Source organism: Anopheles moucheti, chromosome X (genome assembly GCF_943734755.1).
Source record: "Anopheles moucheti chromosome X, idAnoMoucSN_F20_07, whole genome shotgun sequence".
Classification (NCBI taxonomy): domain Eukaryota; kingdom Metazoa; phylum Arthropoda; class Insecta; order Diptera; family Culicidae; genus Anopheles; species Anopheles moucheti.
In genome coordinates, this window is record NC_069142.1 from 9955674 (window position 1) to 9971581 (window position 15908).

The following is a 15908-nucleotide window of genomic DNA, read 5'->3' on the forward strand; positions in this document are numbered from 1 at the left end:
TTCCGCACCGGTTCCCGAGCAATGTGGTGGATGCTGCTTCCGGTTTGGGACACCGGTTTCCACCCTTCCTCTCTAATGTTTGCCTTCTGTTTTTTTTTTCATTGGAGAGGGGGAAGATGACACGGTTTTGCAGCGCCATTTTTGCAACGGTGCACGCTCCAACACACAACCATTTGTTGGTGGGGTTTGTTTGTTTGTTTTTTTGTTGGGTGAAGCTGGAGTGGGTGGTTGATACATTTTTATGTTGATGACCGTAACGCCACATACCTATATTATGTTTTGTTCAGGGTGGTCTCCCACACGCACGCACACATGTGCGCGCACACGGTGTGACCAAATACGGCTGGCTTTAATTTGAATCTCATCCAGCTGGAAATAGCGATCCCCAGCTGGCGAAAAGCCGTTTGATGCTCCGATCGTTGTAATCGGGCATGGGTGTGCTAGCGGCAGAAGATGTTTTCGAGACGAGACGGGGAAAACAATACACAAAACCGTCCGATTTGCCTACCGAAACGGTTCTTTTTCGACGGCGAATGAGTTTCGTTTCTATGCCGTATGTGTGTGTGTGTGTGTGTGTTTATTATGGAATGAGTCGCGTGTGTGAGGGAGGGTTAAATAAAAGGGTTTGGCACCCAACTGCAAATAAAAAAAAAACCGGGTGCGGTTCGACACTAAGCAAAAAAAGCAGGGACCTCTGCGCGGAGGTGCGCGATGCATTCAACCGGAACCGGGTTTTTTGGGTGTGTAGAACCCGCTACCCTCCTCGGTCCTCGGTTTTTCTCATTGGAATGCTACATTCCCTCTCGTTTCTCTTCACCTTCACCCCCTCTTCCATGTTTCATTCCATTGAAGTCGGACTGGGGCAGAGTACATTGAGCAGGTTTTCCGATTTTTACTCCAACGATCGATTGATCCAACAATTTAATCGAGGTCCATTTTCTGGTCAAACGGAGAGGAAGAGTCTACCATCATTTGGTATAATCATGGTTGATTATACTCCAAACGAGTCGGAAATAAAAGACAAAGTTTTGTTAAGTTGCACGTAATTTTATCTAAAAAAACCTACTTTTGCTCACCGGTTGCATAACTTTAGGCGCTACACTGCAAATGGATTGGATTTTTTTGCTAATTTGACAAAATCAGCACGATATGCTGAAATGTCAGCGAACCAAGAAGAAGAATAATGCGCTACGTCCTCCAAACTTTAGCATATTTATATAAAATTGGGAAGTCAAATATAAAAACGCCAAAATGTATGCAATTCCTTCAGAAAATGTGTCATATGATAAGTTATTTGTTTGTTTAATGGGAGAAAATACTTTGTTAGACTGACTATTTCATTATTTACCTCGTTTAAATACGTGTAAAAAAAGCTCAGCATCCTAAACGGTGTGTTTTGTTAAACAATACAAACTCCATTCGTTACGATGGGAAACGAAAATCGTTTTTTTGTGTGACAGTGTTTGTTGTTTGTAACGAGTACATCAATCGATCAGTTGACCGTTTATTGTTCAACAGATCGCTTACAGTAAGCACGAACGAGGGGTGTGTGTGTGTGTGTGAATTTCATCCCTCTCCTTTTCTCCCTATTTTATTGTTCTTCCCTTCCAGTCTGTGCAAGCAATAGGGCCGGAAGGGTGGCGTTTCTCGCTGCAACTAAATGTCAACGCTTCAAACAACTATGGGGTATAACATGACATCAATGAAGGTTAGAGGAGGATGGAGAGAGGGGGAAAACAGCCACAGGAAGAAGGGTGATTGTACAACCCTTGTTGCTTCAAGCTTCATCCCCTCCCCCCTTCAGGTTTCTCACCTGATTGAAAATTTGCATCGATAGTTGTGCGTGTGCAACAGCAGGTACGGCCCCCGAAAAGCTTCCTAACCCTGCACTCAATTTTGCATAAAACAATTCCACTGGCAGAAAGGAAAGAGGACACCCAACGAAACAAAGCCAAATAAAAAAAAACAAACAAACAAAAACACACACATATTACAACCTTTCCTCGCTGTGTTTTGCATCACCCATAGGCCTCGCGCAATGAAAATGTTTTACAGGGGTTTTCATACAATGTTATTGAGGGGTTTGTTTGAGGTATTATCGTCCATTCTCGGCCCTCAAATGATTATAATGTGTGCTGGATTTAGGAGGAATAAGTGAGGAAGTTCTAAAGTTTGAAACTCCATCAGTGAGCAAACAGTGAATGTTAAAGCCAGAATATTCCGAAAGGAATTCATATTAGGAATTAGGAAATTCTTCTGGAGAGAGCTTGTATTACGTTGACTAAACTCGCGTTGCTGGCCTTGTACAAATAGGACAAGTACTCGGACTAAACAAAAATACAATAAAAAAATAAAAAAATCGATAAATAAACTATTAAGTAATTGAAAGACTTCAAAATAAATAATAACATAAATAAAGAAAAATAAAATTAAAACAAATAAATAAATAAATGAATGAATTACTTTATACAATAAGTAAAACATTGAACTAAATAATGAATGAATGTAAACGAGTAAAAAAAAGTACAAGCATTAATAAAACAATAATCAATAATACAAAAAATGTTCGTTAGAAATCTCACAATTAGTGTTATGCTTAATGAATGTTTTGAGAAGTATTTTTTGAGGAGTTATTCAAATCAGGAATCGAGTCTCAAAAGATACGCCATTCCTCTTGTTGAACGTTAAAAATCTTGCAGGATTCATAAATCTATTTAATATTCATTTTGATCCACTCATTCAGTTCAAAGATTTATTCGTGATATTACTTCATTTATTATAATTGCGAACAGAGTGAGAAAAGCACAAACAAAAACAACACAATAATAAGATGTAATTTACGTTGATTTCTAGGAAAAGAAGCAAACAAAAAAGGCTCATTTCATTAGGCTTAGTAACCCTGCACCCCGGCACTGGGCACCCCCTGGCACGTATGCAAACTAGCAAGGTTTGAGGTGTCCTTTTTGAAAGTTGACGTTGCACTTTCATCACCAGCCATCGTGCCTCCTCCCCGCCCTACACCCACCGCAACCACGCAACGGCAGGCTAAACGGTTCCGAGTGCGAAGGGGATTGTTTTTCCTGGCCCGCACACACACACACTTTAGCAGCAGCCAGCGCAACATCAATCAATTCCATTGGAATATTGCTCGCCCCTAATTGAATTTCCCATCGGCGAGCGTCTCGATAAAGGGAAAAACAAAGTCCTACAAGTGGTTCTGCCTCCAACGCCTCCCCCTCCCCCTTCCTGGTCCTCGCCCTTCCGTTCACCTGGCCCATCCTCGCCGAGGTGCAGCGAGATGGAGGGGTTGTAATGGTAGGCCTACCGGGAGAGGGATGAGAAATAAGGGCGGAAAGGGGGTGGGTGGGGGAGGATAGGACAGATGGTGGCGGTTTGTCAAGGTGGTGCCGGACCGGAAGCGTGCATTAAGAGTGCAAAAAGGTGTCTCGCACACCCGTCATACTACTGCTGCTGCTGCTGCTGCTGCTGCTATTTCTTTGCACAGGTCTCCTTAAATGATGACGATGATGTTGTTGATGTTTTGCTACACGACATGACGGTACAGCTTTGTTATTGTTATTAGAAAACCGGGCGTTATCTTGCGTCCCGTACGCGAGATTTTCATTCTGGCCAACACCGCCCCTCATGCACTGTCCTTCCCCCCTGCAATCTTCCCTCCTTGTGACCCAATGATGATTAACTCCCTTCTTGGCATTTGTTCCCGGACGGAGGGTAACACTTTGTGCCATTTTCCATTTCACCATCTCCCATGCCTACATACAATCACACATACACCATCACACACACACACACACACACATACAGAAACATACATAAAACAGCAGCAGGTTGATGCGCAACGGCATATTGGGGGGGATGGGTTCGCTGTGTGGAATGGACCTGGCCACCGGCTTCTGCCAGATACATTACAACCCGGTAGAATTAATTCAATTTGGTGTGAATAAAAGATTTTTAATTGAATTCTAAATTAAATTTTCGTGATCGAACTCGGTGCTTGCATGGGTGCCTTGCACCCATGTAGGCGAACCATCAGCGGAAGCGGCCTACTGCAGGTGGGTTTGGGGACCTTCACTTTACTTCCCTTCGGGTGCCGTTTTTTCTTTTCGCCTGTTGCGCCCCTGTCGGGCCGACATTTTCCGAACAGCGAATGGAGTCGTGCGTGTGACATTAGAGATTGAACCTATTCGGGGTACGTGGCGAGAGTCATGATTTGGAGTGATGTGTTCCACCTGTAACGAATCCTTTCACCTTCCACCAACGCTCCATTTTATCGGATGCGGTCGGGTGATGACGATTTAGTGCAATTGCAGCAATCCAGGGGCAGAAGTGCCTGCTGACCCAAACAAAAAAACAAAAACAAAACGCAAGCTCAAATAAACAAAGCAACAAAAATAAAACGTATCGGGATTATGCCCGGCTGAAGGATGGCGTGCCATCACAATTCGCTTCCGCTTTGCACCCTGCTACGCAATACCATCCCATACACACACATCCCATACAGAAAAAGGGATTCGTTTGGCTATTTGATTTGAATGGCTTTTCGATTTGGGCTTCAACACTCTCCCATTCAACCGGAATATTCTACGCAGCCGGAACAATGGACACATCGAACGCTTAATACTGGCCAGATTGAAAGGGGGCTAGGGGAGGCAGAGGGAGCTTCGGTTTTAAGGGCTTAATTTTATTTCCGATATTTTAATTAAATGTCATTCCAGTTGGGGTCCCATCACGGTGAGTCGGAACCGTGCACCGAGTAAAAGCATCCCGCCATCGTGTGGAGGGTGCTAATTGGGTCTCTCGAAGGGGGCGTGCATAGGGGTGGTGGGGGTGAGAAGATTATAAGCCAGCAAAGCAGGGAATCGATTCCGGACTGTGTGAGAGTGCCGTTTGACCTTAAAGTCAAGCACTTTACAACCTGGATTTGATCAATTAGGTTTATGACCATTTGAGGGGGAGGTGGAAAAATGCCTTAGCACCAGCATTGTAAACGAGTTTACGCGCCTGAAGGTAGGCAGCATGCATTACAAATATTACTTTTGTACGGCGGATTTTTACCAATGTGCACGACGAAGAAGTGAAGAAGTCAATCGAGATTGGAATTTACGTATAATAATGTGAACCAACCAGATGATGTATCCACTACAGTACCGGATCCTGCTTCCACGGGGTGAAGAGGGTTGGACTCCATCCCATTAAGCAAACAACGCAAATTTAATATAATAATAATAATTTGTGTTATGCATTGCCGGTTCGATTTGTATAACTTTTTGCATTTGAAATTGAAAATGCTAGGTCAAGTTTTTGTGTTGAAAGACTACCTCCATGATTAAACAAACACCAGCAAAGTCTCGGAAAGAAAGAAGTCTTGCGTACAGCTCCGAGTTCTGTTGCGTAGCCCTGTAAATGGGCCGTTAAGCTAATCTATATAAAAATGTTTCAATGCGCTAAGGAGAACCATAACGCCACTACTTGGATCACATTTTCTACGATTTACGTACATTGACGACTCCTGATTAGTCCAACGCCTTCTACGATTTTTTCGCCCACAGTTTTCAATCGGTTTACTTCTTCGGTAATAATCAGCGAATTACCTTAGAAACATGTTTTGCTCCTGTTTATGTTTTATGCGATGAACAACACAATTGTTTTCAGATTTCCGATACCAGAGCATGTTTTTCAAGATGTGACATCTGCAGCTTGGGACAAATTTGCCCATCACTATTTTGGATTGCAATACTATCAAACCCGTGAGAGCGTTCGCTAGATTAAGGAAGATCGATAAAACGGAAAGCATCCTTCATCTCGCTCAAACTCTCCGTCAACTAGTACGAAATTCCATACAAACCAGCTGTTTTCAGATTCCCGATACCAGGAGAGCATCCACGGAAGAGGTAGCAAATAATAGAGCAATTTTGCTCGAAAACCGCCGAAAGGTATGCAATGTTTAAACACTAACTTTCCATACCAACCAGCTGTTTTCAGATTTCCGATACCAGGAGAGCATGTTTTTCAAGAGGTAACACCTGGTACCAGCCGATCAAGATGGCGCGCAACTTCGTATGCAATGTTGAGCAACACTGCATACAACAAACTTGCATTCAACAAACTTGCATGCAAGTTCTTGCATGCAAGTTCTTGCATGTAATTTCTTGCATGCACGTGCTACCTCTTTGGTGGATGCTCTCCTGGTAGTGTTGATCTAATAAAAGGTTACATAATTCTAAACGAGTACTTTTAAATGCCTGTTATGTTAATACGGCCTGGAAGTCAATTTCTTCTAGAATTGTCTCACAAATATCACGAAAAACATATCTGTTTTTGTAATTCATCTGAATTAAATAAATTGATTATTAACATTTTCAGAATTTGAGCAACATTAGCTAAAATTGAAAACTTCAAGAATTTCTGGACATTAGACGAGCAGGTGCTCGAAACTAATTGTTTGGTCCTAGCTGTTGATTGGTTTCATAGGAAGTGTAACAACTTTTTGATCTTGAACTGTCTAAGCATGAAGCTGTTAGATGATTTGATGTTGTAAGCATTGTCGGAATGGTAGTTGAGAATCCTTCTCTCAACAAAGTTCATGGTTGACCTTTGAAGATGACTGGTTTTTTAATCTCTGCTTCCAAAAGAGCATCCTCGACGGAGATTGTATAGATTCCGTCGTTCAAACCGAAAACTATCCTGTGCCTCTAGCATGAAACTTGTACGATGAGATGAAGATTACTAACAGAATTACTAGTTGAAGATTTATTAACATGTATTGCTTCTAGCATTGTTAAGCCTGTAATTTATTCACAACCAAATTAAATCGTTACCAATACACTAATTTGGAGATATCCTACACATCTATTCCTCTGCCATCAAATCAGAAACTAAGCAGTCTTTAATCAACATAACCTCATTTTTTTACACTGTCGAACCCGTTTGCAACCTGAAGGAAAAGCAACGTGTACGTTCCAAAGCACGGTTATGCATCGATCAATACGTTTGATCTCAACGCTGTACGGACATGCTACAAACTCTGTTCGATGACAAATGCCGTCGGTCTTACGTTTCGATCCGGTTCCTCGGCCATTGCACGACCATTCTCGGCAGTCTGTTTTCCATCGGCAATCATTTTAATATTCCACCTACGGGTGACGTCATACAAAGTAATAAAAGCACTGCTCTGCTTCATTCCCGTCCGGCTTTCCCACGCCTAAAACTATGCAAAAATAAACCTCCCCTCGAGTGGTTCGTGTGTCACCCAACAATCGGCGTGTGTTGACCAGCGTTTGGAGCATGTGAGAGAATGATACATTATATGCCCCCCCCCCAAAAATAGACGTCCATTGAAGCGTCAATTCGGTCCGATTGGGGCCCGATGGGTTAATGGGAAGACAACATGGCGGATGGCCTAGTAGATCTAGCAAAGCTCTACGTAATGAGCTGCACCGGATGTGTTGTCTAAAAGCAATACCTTCCCGAGGTCACCCCTCGCCACTCCATGCCTGCGGAGGCTTTCGACTCTGTGGAGGGTTTCCTTTCATCACCACACAAAAACGACCTGCTTCGGGGGGGGAGGGCGACGAAAGAAACGAACCACACAAAGGTGACTCATATCCCGTCCCAATACCGGGTTGTCACGCTTTTGGGAGGGGGTTGGGGGGGGGGGGAAGGGGAGGGGGTGGATTTATTACAGAAAAATATCGTATCGATGATGACGGGCGGAACCCGTAGCCCGTGGGGACGGAAGCTTTTGGTCGGATCAATGCATCAAACCTCAAAGCTCAGCCACTGTGCAAAAAGGGTTTGCAGCGGGTATCGTGCGGGTCGTAAACAGCACGTAATCAGCAGTAAATTATGCTCGGAAGCAGAACGCCAAACAAACAAACCAAACATACCTGTACGGAATTGCGGAAATGTCTGCTCTCGGGGAGGCTTTCTGCAAATGGCGTCGAAGCGTCGATCAACGTCACCGTACACCCGGGCGAGACCGCAAATTCCTAATAGTAATTACAAACAAGCAAGCAAAATATTAATGTCCGAATGATTGATGTTGGGTGATGTTGGGCGGTGGGGGGGAGGGGAGAAATTCTTTAATTTATTGGCAAGCAATCAATTAGCAGTGATTCGAGTAATTCGCCTATAATCATCGGCGTTCGCTACTGCCGGGGGTGATTTGGATTCTTTGCCGAGCAAATAAATCACCCTTAATCGAGCTTAATGTATTTGTTTCGTCTTTTCTTTCTTCCTAATCGCTTCTTCTCTTCTTCTCTCTCTCTCTCTTTTGCTCTTCTTCCCGTAGTGTGTAAAAATTCTTCACTACCCCGCGTTTGCAATCAATCTTCCGTGGCGCTATCTTAAGCCTCACACAGCCGTCGACGTGATTTCATCGATTCGTCGATCACTCACTCGCGCCTTCTAATCAGCGTTCGATCCTTATCAGGTGGGATTTGCGCGGGCTCCCCGTCGACGTAGTCAACCTATGCATTCGTGTGTGTTGGTGGACGAACGCCCACTAGTGTGGTGCGTGCCGATGGATGACCAGCTCCCGTTGTGCTACGGTGGAGTTTGGAAGTCGGAAGAGACCTGCACGAAGAGACGTGGTGAGTGGTGACGACCCAAAGCAAAATGTTATGACCGCAACCGCATCAGGTGAGTTCCGGTCTCGGGGAAGGGTATTAAGTGCGCAGAAAATAGTACTTTGCGGGGGTGGAGTGAAGGAGTGAGCTGGTGGTAGTGGTGCAAACAAGGTTCGCGACTTTGCGTGTCGGGTCGTCTGAGACAGCGAAACCCCAGTTTCAGTAGCTGTGCGGCTGTGCACGGTCTTAGGTTCCAGCGCTTCACCTCTAAAGGGCTGAAGACTTGCGACGTTCAAGCAGAGGAAAAAAGCGTGCCTAGTCGCGGTGAGAGTGTTGTTTGTTGCTAGCAGCTTCAGCCTTGTGGAGAAACAGCAGGCATGACCACACCGACGTCCGACATTCCGGGCGTGGTGGAACCGGTTACCGTACGGGTGAATGACTCCACCGAACCAAATCAGGTGAGTGATCTGCCGTCCACTCGCTTCATCCAATCGAAGCAGTTTGGCGTGTGTTTTTCAAATAACCCCCCCGTAAATGGTAGAGTAGGGATGGAGGAGTCCGCAGTGGGAAATGTTTTTCGGGTGAATCCTTTTGTAGATTACCACCCATTTGAGGTTGAGGTTGTGCCAACCGATCCGAGATGAAAGGGTTACCACCACCGCACCAGGCAGGCGCGGCCTGGCGACAGTGTTGCACACCGGTCCACACCGGCTCTAAGTATAGCCCGGCCAGTGGAGCACCGCCAAAGGGTAGCGGATTAGCCGTGCATGAGTTATCAAAGGCATCTGAGCCCCGGCTAGAGTGTGCGGCGCCTGCCACACGTGGGTTTCGTGTTTCGTGAAAACCTTAAGTTTTTGCCATCTTCCTGGCCGTGTGTGGGTGGGCACAATTTACCAGTTGATTGGCAGTCTAAAGCGAAGCGGAAGAAACAGCACAGAACGGGGGTTTTAGTATAGAAATGGCGGAAAAACGATAACTTGCGCTCCAGTGAACCACTGCTAACGTTACACGCCTAATGAAGTGTTCGCTTCACCCGAAGCGCTACGACCACCGTTCTATCGGGATCGGGATTAAAGCGCCGCAGCCTTAGCGGGGTTTTTAGTGAAGCTGTGGAGCGTGAATGTTTCGACATGCGAGTATAAGGGAAGCCCCGAGTCGACCGTACGTGTGTGTGTGTGATGTCGTGTGACGTGTGTCGTCTATTTTACTGAGCAACACGTTCCACTTTAATTTGCCGTTTCGGTGTCCCTACACGAAGATGGGGGGAGTAGGTGGAAAAGGCTGTTCAGTCTGTTAAAGAACTTACCGTGACTTCCGTGCAAAAAGATAGATTGTACATCTCTTGTTGTTTGTTTGATGTTTTGAAAAATTCTATCGATGTCGATGTCATTAGACCTATTGAAGTTCCCAGACTTATAGAGGACCTATAGATGTATAGGTAGAGATCTTTTATAGGTCTAACGGATAGGATATATAGGCGGATAACAATATAGATATAGGTATAAGAGGTTTTAGCTATAGATATATTGGACATATCTAAAGATATCTCTGATAATTATTATCAATTAGTGTGTACCTGGATAGTAGTGGGTACATCAAAGTAACTCTACACGAAGCTGTGGGAGTGGGTAAAAAAGACATATTAGTTAGTTAAAGAACTAGCCTCTTTGAAAATAGCTAGATGTTTGTCTCTTGATCTTTGGCTCTTTGATCTCTTCATGTTTGTCTGACAATCTGAAGTTATAGGTCTTTAAACCTGCAGAGATTTCTAGACACATAGAGGACCTGTAGAGATCTTTTAAAGGTCTAACGATATATAGATATATAGGTATAATAGGTCTAATCTATAGGTATATTGAACATGTCTAAAGATATCTTTATTAATTATTATTAATTAGTGTAGTGCATAGTAGTGGGTACATCAGTGCAATTCTACACGAAGCTCTGCGAATAGAAAAGACATATCAGTTAGTTAAAGAACCAGTCTCCTTGAAAATAGCTAGATTGTGCATCTCTTGATGTTTGTCTGATATTTTGATGTTATAGGCCTTTAGACTTGCGCAGATCCCTAGACATATAGAGGACCTATAGAGGTCTTTTGAAGGTTTAACGATAAAGCACGATATAACAGGGTAAAGATATAGATATATAGGTGCAATAGTTCTTATCTGAAGATATGTTGGACATAAGATATCTCTGTCAATTTAATTACAAATAAATATCAATTGGTCTGTATTTGCAGAGTACCGGATACATCACACTAACCGTACCGACGATCGTGGAAGATCTGCAGGACGCGGACGGACGACCGTCAACACCGAGCACCTATCAAAAGCGTCCCGCCTCGGTCTACTCGACCGGGCGGGCACCACCAATCATCCGTGCCGTCTCGTATCAACCGTCCATTGCGGCGACCTCCGCCCACAACTCCGCCGACCATCACGTGCCGCCACCCTCAACGGACAAGGAAAAGTCCAAGTTTACCCGCCGCTATCTGGCCGGCGTTACCGGCATCAGCTACGCCCTGTTTCTGATCGTGTTCGGGCTGATCGCGTTCATCACCGACGCGGTGGAGAACAACGCGCGTTACCCACTGGCGGAGGTGTTCGCGCTGTACATGGTGGCGACCGGCATCCTGTACTTCGTGTTCCTGTACATCGACATCCGGCTGTACGTGGCGAGGGCGCAGAAAGCGCTGGAGGAGTTGCAGCGCCGCCGGCAGCTGTACGACGAGCAGATGGAGTCGGTGACGCTTGGTAATGGGGGTGGCCCGCTGGAGTTGCCGGGGGTGACTACCCGTCCGGCACAGCCGGCCTGGGAGTTGCCACCGTTGAAGCCGATCCGGCACGACTACTGCTTCGTGACGGGGCGGCACGGCGAAATCATCTACCTAAAGCTCGGCGCGACGTGGTTCTGCTTCGGGTTGCTGATCCACTCGGTACTGCTGCTCTCCTACCAGGGCATCCTGATGAACAGCCGGGACGGCAAATGGGCGCAGTGTGCGTCCAACACCACCATCGCGATGGAGGTGCTGTTCCTCTTCTACTGTCTGTTTCTGGTGTTTTTCTTCTGGAAGTACGCGAACATCGTGATCAACCGGTACCGCGGGCTGGCTCGGTTTGGTATTATGCACGCGATCGGCACGGCACTCGCGTTTTGGGTGCTCACGATCGTGCGCGAAACGGTAGTTGCGATACGGATCAAGCAGTCGTACTACGACGACGATGCGCCGCCGGTGGAAGCGATGGCCGAAGGGGATGGACGCGACGCGTCCATGATCGCACCGGCCGACTGTCCCGGTCCGGAAGAGCTGAACCAGGTGTTGGCTTCCTTCTCGCCCTACCTGTACCCGTTCGTGATCGAGTTCAACATCCTGATCGTGGGGCTGCTGTACATGATCTACGCGAACATCAGCAAATGCCCGAAGAAGATTACGGTGAAAGGCCACAAGGGGCACCATCACCATGGGGACGGTACGGCCTCGAAAGCGGGTGGCAGCGTGATGGACTTTGATGGCAAGAGCGAGTGCAGTGAGCACTGCAACGATACGCTAGACCACGAGGCGCAGGTGAAGTCGCGGCTGGTCGTGTACGGTGACTGTCAGCATGCGAGCCGTGGACTGTTTGCCGGACTGCTGCTGGTCGTCGCCACCATCGTCGTCATCATACTGTTCCACATCGCGTCGCGTGATGAGTAAGTTTTCTGATGGCGCCAAAATGTATGCAACACGCAATGCAAAATGCGTCTTTTTATTTCTTTCCCTCTCTCTCTTCTCCCGATTAGTGATTACCGTGATACGGGCATCCTGCTGGACGGTATCTTCGAGGTGACGGTCTTAGGCATCATGATCCTGGCAACCGTTGCCGCGTATTACCAAACGTCCCGGCTCGACATCAACCCGCACCCGATATCGCGTCTGGATGATGTGCTGTTGTTCATCGCCATACCCGCCTTCTTCTCGGAGACGCTGTTCAGCATGATACCGGCGTTCGAGAACAGCTCGATACTGAACGGGTTCATCGTGTTTACGCAGATCGTGCAGGTGCTGCTGCAGACGCCGTGGATCTGCGATGCGCTCCGGCGCTGCTCCAACACCGAGGCGCTGCAGCGGCAGAAACCGGGCAAGGAGCTGGTCACCTTCATGACGATCGCGAACGTGTCGCTGTGGGTGTACTACACGTTCTCGGTGAAGACGGGCGACTTTGGGGACGAGCGGTACGACTACTACGGTGATGTGCTGTGGTCGATACTGAACCACCTGTCGCTGCCGCTCATCATGTTCTACCGGTTCCATTCGTCCGTGTGTCTGGTGGACATATGGCGCCACTCGTACGAACCGGGCGAGATGGCCCACTGAGCATTGGGGCGCGGACACTCAACCAACACACTCAACGCGTGCGCGTGGCAACACACACAACTGCAAAGTATTAACCAGCTTATTATTAGTAGTATTATCGAAACACGGGTAGGACAATCAAACTGCTCCAACTAGTGGGGGGAATGCAGCGAAAAACCTTTTAGGGATAATGGGACCTTACCTTCGCTTAAACCGGTGAGGTTGTCATGCGGGAAGCGTTCCGCGTTAGTTTTTCGGGGAACGTTACTTTGCCCCTTCTTTTTTTTTGGCTGCTGACGTCTGCCTGCTGATGTCAGTCGCTCACGTGAAAACTCCACTTCCTGCATGACACACGAGGGCGCGCAGTGCAATACGCAAAAACAGCACAGGCTAAGACATAGCAGCACATACACCCGAGACAACGGATCGTGGATTAGGGGCGCAAAAGCCTCACCGGCGTAGTCGGGGATTTTACGAAAGGTCGGGGTTTTGTGTCCGTAATCCGGGCAGAAGGGGGGGGGGGGGGGGAGGGAGGGGGCCTTGGATATCTTTTGAGAAGACCCCGCAAGATACCGGACACAATCGAGAAGCGATAAATGAAAAGAATATCCATAAACACAACACCTCACACAATACAATTTGGCAGCCGAAACAGGAAAGAAAAACTTTATTCCGTGACGCTCTAAAACCCCCAAAAAAACCAACAACGTTCGTACCTGCGAATTGCTTATCGGGGTGGGGAGAGGGTTCCGTTTTATTTTAGCAAAAACAAAAAGGCACTCACGCGGCACTCAGGCGAGGTCACTCAGGGCTTCCCATTCCCATACCCCGGTCAGCTAGATAATGGTCGCGTTGCTTATCGCGATGCAAGGGATTACTGTCCGGTGTGTCGCACACTGGCGAGGATGACTTTCCGCGGCAGCACCTGCTGATAGAACGGCTCGGTGCGTTCACCCGTGCCCGACCGGAAGAGGCCGGCGTCGAGCAGGTACCGGGGCCGCTGAATGTCCGGCCGTGTGCGCAGATGGTCGATCAGATAGCGGACCGACCGCAGATGCCGAATGTCCTGGAAGAGGGCACGGAGCGTGCGCAGATCGGCCGGGAAGTCGGGCTCGATGGTGTCGGTGGAATCGGTGCGGCTCGTCGTACGCAACGCCGCCGGAAGAGTTCGCCCAAACGCAAAGTGCTGCGTGCGTACTCGCGCCAGTTGGCGCCGGTCTCCGCGCATCACCTGAGCGATTCGGTTCTGCAGCGCCATCTGTGAACAAAAAAAAAGCAACTAAACTAATCCACCGCAAAGAGCACATCACACCGGACACTCACGTGCTCGAGGTTCCAGTGGCGTGCGGCCTCGGTCGGAATCGCGCGAATCTCGCGCGTGTCGACCCGCAGCGCCCGCGCCATCTCGTCCTCGATCTCGATCGAGAACAGCTGCTTGATGATGTCCTTCGTGATGTTGGACTTTTCCGCGCCGAGCCCGTTCAGCCATTCGGAGAAATCTTGCGCACCGAGATCGATCAGCTCCTCGATCTGCTGGAACAGCGGCTTGTCCAGCAGCTTCTGGTCCGTCCGGTAGTACTTCGTCTGCCACCGGATCCGCTCGTTGCCCGTCTTGCGCAGGTACGCCTCCATCCAGTTGCTCTGCGTGTCGGTGGGGATGGTGCGCGACCGGGCCGCGGAACGTTCCTCCACCACCAGCTCGAACGGGGCGGGCGTCCCCGCGTCCGCCGGCTCCACGGTCCCGAGCAACCGCTCGTCCTCGTCGTCCGTACTGCGCCGTTCGCCATCGCTCGAGCCGGGTGGGTCCTGCAGCCGGACCGCCAGAATTCCCTCAAACTCCCGGTCGTCGTACGGTGGCAGCTTCACCATGCGTCGCAGCCGTTCGTACAGACGTCGCGGGATGATGTGCGTCATGTCCAGATCGATCGGATCGGTCGGTGTGTGCTGGGTGCGAAATGGAGAAAGCACGTGTCTTGACCAACATTTACCAACGAACCGGGCTCACCTTCTGCAGCTTCTGTTCCACCGTATTTATCAAGCCATCTAGCTCAGAATCTCGCTTGGGAGGAATCCTTGGAGGTCGCTTTAATGGTTTCAACTTGTTCATTTCCGCACCAATGAAATGAAATTGCTTACAATAATGGAAAGAAACAACCAATCAATAAGGTTGTCCTACAAAGCGATAAACAAACCAACGTTGAACAGGCCGTTGCTATCGAGATTTCAATGTTACCCAGCTGCCAAAAACACACTTCCGGCGACTACAGCAACTCTCATTTCTTAGAAACGTATTTATGATGTGCAGATTGCATACATTTAGGCGCAATTGTTATGAATATTTTAACGATTTGTTAGGGGAATTGAATGGTTTTCTTGGACGTTACACTGGTTTAAGAGAGCAAATAAACAGACTGGCGTTATTTACACATTTTATCCAGCTTGATACACTTCGTTAACAAGGTGACGTGGCTGGGTTAGCAGGACAAAAGTTCCAAAAGGGAGAAACTTCCACTGGAAGCTACCCAATCAAAGCATGCGGATGTGGATGGAACTTGTGGGAAGCTCGCTGGGGTGATGCTTTCAATGCTTTCTGGGAAGCTACACGATGAGCTTTTCGCTTGGAATTTGAAAATTTGTATGTTAACGGTCATTTCAAAGATTTTTCCGTTGGTTAAGGTGATTATATTCTTCTTGGAGGGTTTGAATAAATAAATAAATAAATAAATAAATAAATAAATAAATAAATAAATAAATAAATAAATAAATAAATAAATCTTGGTCCAGTAGACCAAGACAACCAGGCGGAGAGTAGCGCATGATGGGTAAGTTATTTTATTTCATTTGTCATTCTTGTTGAAGGGTTAAAAATTATTGTCAACAAACTCCACTTTTACCATAATGCTTATATATGCTTATACTATAAAGGAATTGTTGGTTAGACATTTGCATTACGTGATTATTAATCCATTTTGCATACTTGCAGG

General features: G+C 47.2%; 3 protein-coding genes across 3 annotated transcripts in view; 2 read left to right on the plus strand and 1 right to left on the minus strand.

Moving 5' to 3' along the window:
* LOC128306729 (uncharacterized) overlaps positions 1-15908 on the plus strand; it is a 383189-nt gene that overhangs the window by 257295 nt on the left and 109986 nt on the right. The window lies entirely within an intron of this gene.
* LOC128306731 (proton channel OtopLc-like) lies at positions 8966-12945 on the plus strand. The gene is made up of 3 exons (XM_053044328.1): positions 8966-9046; positions 10831-12281; positions 12372-12945. Exons 1-3 carry the CDS (start codon positions 8966-8968, stop codon positions 12943-12945), a joined length of 2106 nt encoding a protein of 701 aa, XP_052900288.1.
* On the minus strand, positions 13799-15031 carry LOC128306604 (uncharacterized). The gene is made up of 3 exons (XM_053044159.1): positions 14930-15031; positions 14248-14868; positions 13799-14182 (listed from the first exon to the last, which is right to left on the minus strand). Exons 1-3 carry the CDS (start codon positions 15029-15031, stop codon positions 13799-13801), a joined length of 1107 nt encoding a protein of 368 aa, XP_052900119.1.

Bases quoted from the DNA above. Each gene is read 5' to 3' on its own strand.
- LOC128306731 (XM_053044328.1), top strand. From the start codon at position 8,966: ATGACCACACCGACGTCCGACATTCCGGGCGTGGTGGAACCGGTTACC. The intron at 9,047-10,830 runs GTGAGTGATCTG...CTGTATTTGCAG, and splicing joins ACTCCACCGAACCAAATCAG to AGTACCGGATACATCACACT. The intron at 12,282-12,371 runs GTAAGTTTTCTG...TCTCCCGATTAG, and splicing joins CACATCGCGTCGCGTGATGA to TGATTACCGTGATACGGGCA.
- LOC128306604 (XM_053044159.1), bottom strand. From the start codon at position 15,031: ATGAACAAGTTGAAACCATTAAAGCGACCTCCAAGGATTCCTCCCAAG. The intron at 14,869-14,929 runs GTGAGCCCGGTT...TTTCGCACCCAG, and splicing joins TGGAACAGAAGCTGCAGAAG to CACACACCGACCGATCCGAT. The intron at 14,183-14,247 runs GTGAGTGTCCGG...TTTTGTTCACAG, and splicing joins GCCACTGGAACCTCGAGCAC to ATGGCGCTGCAGAACCGAAT.